This window comes from Pelmatolapia mariae, linkage group LG8 (genome assembly GCF_036321145.2).
Source record: "Pelmatolapia mariae isolate MD_Pm_ZW linkage group LG8, Pm_UMD_F_2, whole genome shotgun sequence".
Lineage (NCBI taxonomy): Eukaryota > Metazoa > Chordata > Actinopteri > Cichliformes > Cichlidae > Pelmatolapia > Pelmatolapia mariae.
Window position 1 is genome coordinate 654,527 of NC_086234.1, and position 7,974 is coordinate 662,500.

A 7,974-nucleotide genomic window follows, 5' to 3' on the forward strand; every position below is an offset into this window, starting at 1 on the left:
TTTGTCGCCACATTTTGAGTGCTCTTTGAATTCGGACAGCCTTCGTCTCGTCGCCGTGACGTCATTGCCTCCAAATATGGCATTGAAGCGTCCTTCCTCTGAATTCGGACACGACTAACCCTCAAATTCACGAACATAGAACATAACACCCGCAATAAACGAGGGACAGCTGAGAAATATAACATTTGAATCCCTTTTCTCTTTTGCTCCGAGGCGTGGGGGCAAAATATCGACAAGTCCATGAACATCATTTACAGTTATATTGGGTAAATGCCCAAGACATCTATAGAAATGTAAATCGCCGCTTAATTCATTCATTTGGTTAACTTCTTTTGGACATTAAACAGGGTGCGAATAGGACACCGGAAACAAAGCTCCACACAGGATTTTCCGCACCGGAACTAGCATATGCTATCGTGCACATAGTCAGTAGTGTACTGACACTACAGTGGAATATAACAGTAGCAACAGGAGAGAGAGGGACAGAGAAGAGGCAGTCCTCCATATATCGGTTGTTAAGCTTAACGTAGGTACGCTTTACAAACATTCAGAGATGAACTTGCACACTTGCTTTACTTCTCTCTGGGATAACTTCCTCGGAGATGAAATGCCGGTTTGGCAGCCAGGCTACAAATATGCACAGCCGCTCTATCACATGACGCATACTGCTGCCACGTGCTACGGTTATGAGCCGAGTTACGCCGTGTCGCAAGTTTTGTGAGATGCTTTTTTGATATTTAATGGATCGATTACATTTTTTATTTCTCTCCGATATCCGATCCAGTAATTTACGTCAGTATCGGACCGATACCGATAGGTAATATCGGATCGGTCCATCTCTAGTTCACACATGGTCTAAAAATGAGTCATTACAGAGCATAGACGTCCCGGAGACGCAACATAGAGACCGGACCCTCCCACGGTGTCACAAACAGCATATCAGTTTATCACAGCTGAAACAACCATCCTAACAACAGCACTTTACCATCCATGTCCAGTATCTCACACCTGTGTCTGGACAGCAGCATGTATGTCCTTAACGACTTCAGGACATCATCATCATTTCCTGTGCATGTTTGAGTTACAGGAAGCTTAACTCAACTCTAACAAAGAACTAAAATATTTATTATCATGGTTTAAACGAGAATTTCTGGACGACCGTCCCCTCTCAGGCCCAAACAAGGAAAGTCTCCTCTCTGTCAGCAGGAGGATGGGTAAGGGAGACTTTCAGGCTGCCAGCAGCTCACACAGGCTTCCTCCTGAGCTCATGGCCCCTCCCACTACAGCTGGATCCCAAGATGACGTTGTAAAATAATACTTCAAAATGACAGCAGTACATGTGATATGACACTGAAGCTAAGTGTACATTACACATCAGACACACTGAGTTGCATGTATGTGTTTAAATCTGTTACCTTGTGTCTGACAGCGGCCTTCAGACCAACACCCAGGTGAGTCTGCAGGCCGCTGTCACTGCGTCACCTGTATGATGAGCACAGCGGCTCGCTTTGATCGCATTACTGTCCAAAGAGGAGCGCGTGGAGGAGGACGTCACCACCACCCTCTGGAAGTACAGCTTCACTGTTAAAAACTGTTAATGTGACCATACTATCGGTGTTACCACCTTCTTCTTTCGCGGTCTCTGGAGCACATCATCTTCCTCCATCTTCTATCCCATCCTCCTCCTCTGCATGTCCTCCTTCACTACGCCCCCTCTGACTCTGAGCTGTCCCTTTGACGGACTCGTGTCCATTATATCTGAGCATCTCCACCGTCTCCACCCATCACAGCAGGTCTCACCTCCACCCTGCCTGCAGCCTCTTCCTCTCCTCTCTGTGGGTGGCTGACCTCAGGTCACTGTTCTGCTCCTGGCAGCTTTGATACATTTTACTAGAGTAATATGAATACTTCAGGTTTGAGTACTGTGAATGTCGTCGCTACACATTTACTGAGAAACAGCTGGTGACTTCTCTGGAGCCACAATTCATAGCAAAGCAACCACGACACCGACTGACAGAGACAACGATCACAGACATGTTCACAACCGACCTGCTGACGTGTCTGAAACAGAGACGGAGAAAAGCAAACAAAAGCAACGTTGTAGGTGCGGCAGGCCGGACGGTGACTTCGCATCGCCGCGGTTCACGCGTTCTCAGTCATCCAGGTGAGCAAACAAGACTGAAGAAGTCACCCGGATGACGAAACGTTTCGCCCAGGTGAACAGAATCCCCTGCGTGGGCTTTACTCTGATGACGGCTCTCTGCAGATTTCACCTGATTACACCCTGGATCCAGATCGACTCGGTTAAAGGTTAAAGGGAGGCCCTGAGCTGACTTCACTTTCCAATAAGTGATCGATTATCAGACTGATCGGAAGTCTCAAACACTCACCTCATGTTGCCCTCTTCCTCCTCAGAGGGAGCAAAGTGATGATGAGGATGAGGGAGAGCGTGAGCACCGAGTGACCGGTCCGTGCGCTCCGGCACAGAACGGAAACTTAACGTGAGGCCTTCACGGTCCTCTCTGAATGCATGAACAGCAGAGAGCTCAGCCGGGTGACGCAGACTCACACCTGTAACGTGAAACTTTGAGCCTGTTCGTGTTACGCAGTCATTTCCACGGGTCACACTCCCAGCGTGTCCTCTCTGACTCCATGCTCAGCCACTCTAACGAAGCTTATTTCAGGTGAACTGCAGCGCCAAGCGTCCTAAATGATGTGATGACGTGTGAAGGTGGCTCACAGGTAAGCTGCACAGCCTTGTTCACATGGACAGGTTTACATAAAGTTACGTGAAGCACAGGTGGAACATCTGGAAAGGAGTCACGTGCTCTGTAATCACAGACCTCTGCCTGCAGGTCCATGAACACAAACACAGTTCCTGTGAAAGCACCTCAAAGCAGCTGCTTCAAGTTTAAATGTTATAAAGTCACTTATTGTAGTGGCATGTGATTAATTAACATCAGCATATTTTAAAGAACAGGAATCATGAAATAAACTTGTGTAACACACACGTGGCATCACTGAAACCATAGATGATGAAAAAAGAGACAAAACACAGACAGAGAGGAAGTGACACGTTCAAAGACAAGCAGCAGTTTGTGTGCGGAAGGGAGAGTTTTCCACTTTCCCTCCGGCAGTAGGAAACATCCCAATAAGGACGGCAGGGCGGGTTCTTGCTGCTGACGCTGTGTGGGCGGGGCCTGCTGCCTGATTAAATGGAGCAGTGATGATGAAGGCGAGCAGAGCTCCGACTGTGAGACAAACTGAAGGATGGCGATGCTGCTGCAGCCTCTGTGGACCTTCGTGCTGGGACACGCCCCCCTCCTGCGCTCGCCCTTCTTCCCCGTGCTCTTCTCGCTCTGCGTCTACCTGTCCTTCTGCCTGCCCTTCCTGCTGCTGGACGCGCTGTCCACCAGGTGGGCGTGGGTGCTCAGGTACAAGCTGCAGCCTCAGAGCTCCGTCAGCTGGCCGTCGGTGCGGCGCTGCCTGGCTCTGACGCTCTACAACCACCTGGTCTTCATCTTCCCGCTCACCGTGCTGCACTGGTACCTGAGGCCGGTGCACCTGCCCGAGGAGGCCCCGCCCCTTCCGCGCCTGCTGGCTCAGGTGCTCGTGTGCCTGCTGCTCTTTGACTTCCAGAGCTTCGCCTGGCACCTGCTGCACCACCGAGTGCCCTGGCTCTACCGCACCTTCCACAAGGTGAGTCCCCGAGGACGATGGCGGTGGTGACGATGTCACGCCTTTGTTCTTCCTCCACCTCACGCTCTCTCTCCTCCTCCTGCAGGTGCACCACACCTACACCTCCACCTCCGCCCTCACCGCCGAGTACTCGGGCGCCTGGGAGACCCTCAGCCTGGGCCTGTTCGCTGCCGCCAACCCCCTCCTGCTGGGCTGCCACCCGCTCACCGAGCTCGCCTTCTTCGTGGTCAACATCTGGCTGTCGGTGGAGGATCACTGCGGCTACGACCTGCCGTGGGCCACGCACCGCCTGGTGCCGCTGGGGCTGTACGGCGGGGCGCGCCACCACGACCTTCACCACCTCAAGTCCAAGTGCAACTTTGCACCGTACATCATAGCGCACGCCATGTTTGAACCAAAGGTCTTCGATATGTTTCGTATTTTTGATCTTTGTGCCAGGCCCAAGGCTCAATCACCTGCAAATTATACACACTATATATCAGTATAGTGTGTCCTCTGGACCGACGAAAGAGGAGACTTGGTGGTGGAACAAGGAAGCACAGGAGAGTATTCACAGGAAAAGGTTAGCAAAGAAAAAGTGGGACAGGTGAAGAAAGCAGACAAGAGTCGAGGGAGAGAGGCTTACAGTGAGCTTTGGACATGGACACGAGGACAGAGAGACGGTGGTGAGGTGTATGGCAGGGGTTACAGGTGTGACGTGTGCAGAGGAGGGAGGGTGGATATATCGGACATAGGATGAGGACGATGGAGCTGCCAGGCAGGAGGAGAAGAGAAGGACCTCATGGATGTAGTTGGTGGATTGGTGTGAAAGAGGTGGATGCTGGGATAGGACGAGATGATCAGCAGCGGCGCCCCCTGAAGGGAGCGTCTGGAACAAGAAGAAGAAGAAGAGAGAGTCACAGAGAGGAGCATTATTTTACTTCTGAGAAGCTCCGCCTCTCTAAGATGCTGTCTAACCAATCACGTTACTGACGTGCTGTAGCTCAGTTCAGTTTGATTTATAGAGCACCGACTACAACAGCAGTCGCCTGATGGCGCTGTGTGCTGTAAGGTGAAGAGCCCACAGTGATACAGAGGCAGCCCCTGACCCCGGGGGCGTGGCTGTGAAATGGTCCTCCACTTATGCTCCACCCTTCTGTCGCCCGCCTTGACTCTGAGTGCAAAATGAGCATTTAATCATTTGATTCATTATGTACCCCACATTTTACTGTGGTAGGAGGAGACTGGGAATACAATGGCAGCCTTTGAAACAGGGGCGGATGTTCAGACATATATTCAGAGATATTGAAGATAATGAATGAGTAGAGGGTAATATACAGAAATGGGAATTTGTTGAATCCAAGATCAGAGAATTTACCATAAAATTTTGCAAAGAGCCAAACAGAGAAAAACGAGAATATGAAAGTAACTCACTCTGGGAAATAACTCAGTGTGTAGCAAAGAAAACCATGCAGGAGAAAAATAAAGTGATGCAGTTACAAACTCAGTGAGATGATCTTTACCTGGAGAAGGCCCAGCAGGCCAACTGGACTGAGGCAGGTGGACACAGTTCATCATATTTTAGTGAACTGGAGAAATGTGGACAGATGTAGCCGGTTATAAACAGGTGGCTGCAGAGGGACAGAACTCTGTTTGGGACAGTTCTGCTCTGTGTCTCTGCACATGTTTGCAAAACTAATTAAATCTCAGTTCATACGGAGGAACAAATGTCATCATATAAGGAAGAATCACGTGGTTTAAAACTACTGTGGTTCACACATAAAGTTCATGTTTAAAAAAGAGGCACGAGGACGTGATGTGAAACGTGACTTCAGAGGGGTCCTTGAAGGCAGCACGAGGAGACGCTAAGTTTCGTTTCTGTGAGCCAGCTGAGAGCCTCGCGAGCTCAGAGATCACTGATCTGTTACGGACTGATCTGGGATCAGGGTTTCTCACTGATGCTCAGTTCTTCATCAGCGTGTTCTCTGAGGAAGAGGAGGACTGTTTCCTGCAACATGACGTGAGTCTGCGTTAGCATCACAGCAGCTTTCGAACTTAAGAAAACCGCCACAAATACTACAAGTACTTATACTACTAGTACTATGACTACTACTAGTAGTAATAATACTGCTGCTGCATGACTGCCAAAATCTGACTGACCGGATTGAAACGGTTGTAAATGACCTGTTGGCCTTCAGTCTGTCACACGCGCCTCTCCTGAGTGATGTAAATACATTTAGAGCCATAAGCAACATTCCTGTCACCAGGACGAAGCACACCGACTTCCATATATCTTTTATTTATCCAGATAAGATGAAAAAAGCACAAAGACCTGACTGAGACAGCAGCAGGAGTTAGAAAACATAGAATATAATACATATAATGTAAAACCTCCACCTGTTTACCTGTTACAGCAGGTGAGAGGCTGTCTCTCAGTTAGCGACCTTCAGTGTAAAAATCGTCCTTACTGCTGTCAGGTTTGTGCTGCAGGTGTCTTAGTATCAGCTGGACTGGATCCTCTGCACGGCTGCCTGAGGAGGCCTGTTTCTGATCGGGCTGGCCGTGAAGCTGGGGGCCTGTAAGGAATACCAAGAGGCCGAGGGTCTGGTGAAGAAAGCCCTAGGAACCGATCCTGATAACCCTCACGTCATCCGCCATTCTGCTTAGTGGAGCTTAGCTCAGTATCAGCAGACCAAACAAACGCCATCAAATTCATCATTTTTTCATGTTCTGTGTAGAAAAAACTAGAATATTTACAGTCGAGGCACCAACGGCGGCATAATGAGAAACCCATTCAATGCAGTCAAACTCCCCGAGCGCCAGCATCCTGCTTGTTTCTGAGATATCCCTGCCCTACCTGCTGCTGATTACCTGGATCAGGTTCATTGGAAAACAAGCAGGACAGCGGCCCTCGAGGCCTGCAGTTTGACACCTGTGGCTTAGATGGAGCCTGATGGGTGCGTTCCTACCAAGCACGTCTGTCTAACGAGGTCGTAATGAGTCTTTCAGAAAGGCTTCGTGCTTTTCTCTGCACACACATCTGTATCTGCAGCTTTCCTCGTATTTACCTGCTGGCTGCTGCTCGCTGCTCAGGTGTACCTTACCTGTCTGTGCCGTCTGCACACCATTTAATGAAACAGACGTTGAAACAGTTCGAGCTGTTTAAATAAAGTTAATGAATGACTCCGTCACAGATTCACTCATTTACTGCAGCAGAGGAACGTGAAGCACAGCTGGAACATCTGGAACAGACCCAGCTGAACAGCAGCTGCGGTTCAGAGCTCCACGTCCACACCTGAAACTCTCACACTGCAGTGAGGCTGAAGCACCAGCAGGTGTCACCGTAGGGCTGAGTGTGAAGCTGTGACTCTTCAGCACGTCTCTAACAGCGAGTCAGTGAGCTTGCTCAGAGCAGCACTTTTCACCATCACCGCTTCTGACACGAAGAGAAACATCAGCTCAGTCTGAGGACACCTGGCACCTCTGAGGCTCCGCCCAGCACAGGTACAGGCTGGCTGGACTTTAGTGAGGCTTCACGTTGATTCTCTCAGAGATGAAGGTGGAACTTTATTTAGAGCAGCACCTCACCTCATGCACTCCCACTCTCTACACCTGACCCCGTCTTCGAGCACTCACCTGTCATTAGTGCGAGGGGGTCTGGGCCCCGCTCACGGTCACCACGGTAACAAATTTCCCACCTGTGGGACTAATAAAGGTCATCTTATCTTATTTCAACAGACATCCTCAAAATGTTTTGCAGATTTTATTGTTCAGCTCATCTTTAATCTAAAAAAGCTGAACACACAAGATAAGCAGAAAAACATGTTTTTAAACCTCTTTAATGATTTTAATCAACTTTAAGGAGGAACTCACTGGGGGGGCGTGGCCTTGACAAACTTAGAGTGACGTCTACCCGACAGCAACACGTTCAAAGACAAGCAGCAGTTTGTGTGCGGAAGGGAGAGTTTTCCACTTTCCCTCCGGCAGTAGGAAACATCCCAATAAGGACGGCAGGGCGGGTTCTTGCTGCTGACGCTGTGTGGGCGGGGCCTGCTGCCTGATTAAATGGAGCAGTGATGATGAAGGCGAGCAGAGCTCCGACTGTGAGACAAACTGAAGGATGGCGATGCTGCTGCAGCCTCTGTGGACCTTCGTGCTGGGACACGCCCCCCTCCTGCGCTCGCCCTTCTTCCCCGTGCTCTTCTCGCTCTGCGTCTACCTGTCCTTCTGCCTGCCCTTCCTGCTGCTGGACGCGCTGTCCACCAGGTGGGCGTGGGTGCTCAGGTACAAGCTGCA

General features: G+C 50.0%; 3 protein-coding genes across 3 annotated transcripts in view; 2 read left to right on the plus strand and 1 right to left on the minus strand.

The window, feature by feature from the left end:
• LOC134633540 (interferon-induced protein with tetratricopeptide repeats 5-like) overlaps nt 1-2,464 on the minus strand; it is a 30,320-nt gene extending 27,856 nt beyond the window's left edge. The window contains exon 1 of the mRNA XM_063482378.2: nt 2,391-2,464. Within this exon, the coding sequence (XP_063338448.1) occupies nt 2,391-2,395 (5 nt within the window). The 5' untranslated portion in view covers nt 2,396-2,464. The remainder of the gene's footprint in view (nt 1-2,390) is intronic.
• A 735-nt stretch (nt 2,465-3,199) lies between these two features.
• On the plus strand, nt 3,200-4,186 carry LOC134633406 (cholesterol 25-hydroxylase-like protein). Its single transcript, XM_063482255.2, has 2 exons — nt 3,200-3,699; nt 3,785-4,186. The coding sequence occupies exons 1-2, from the start codon at nt 3,271-3,273 to the stop codon at nt 4,184-4,186; spliced, it is 831 nt and encodes a 276-aa protein (XP_063338325.2). The 5' UTR covers nt 3,200-3,270.
• Nucleotides 4,187-7,727: 3,541 nt separating this feature from the next.
• LOC134633144 (cholesterol 25-hydroxylase-like protein) overlaps nt 7,728-7,974 on the plus strand; it is a 1,335-nt gene continuing 1,088 nt past the window's right edge. The window contains exon 1 of the mRNA XM_063482008.1: nt 7,728-7,974. This exon is cut by the window's right edge and continues 253 nt beyond it. Coding sequence (XP_063338078.1) covers nt 7,799-7,974 — 176 coding nt within the window. The 5' untranslated portion in view covers nt 7,728-7,798.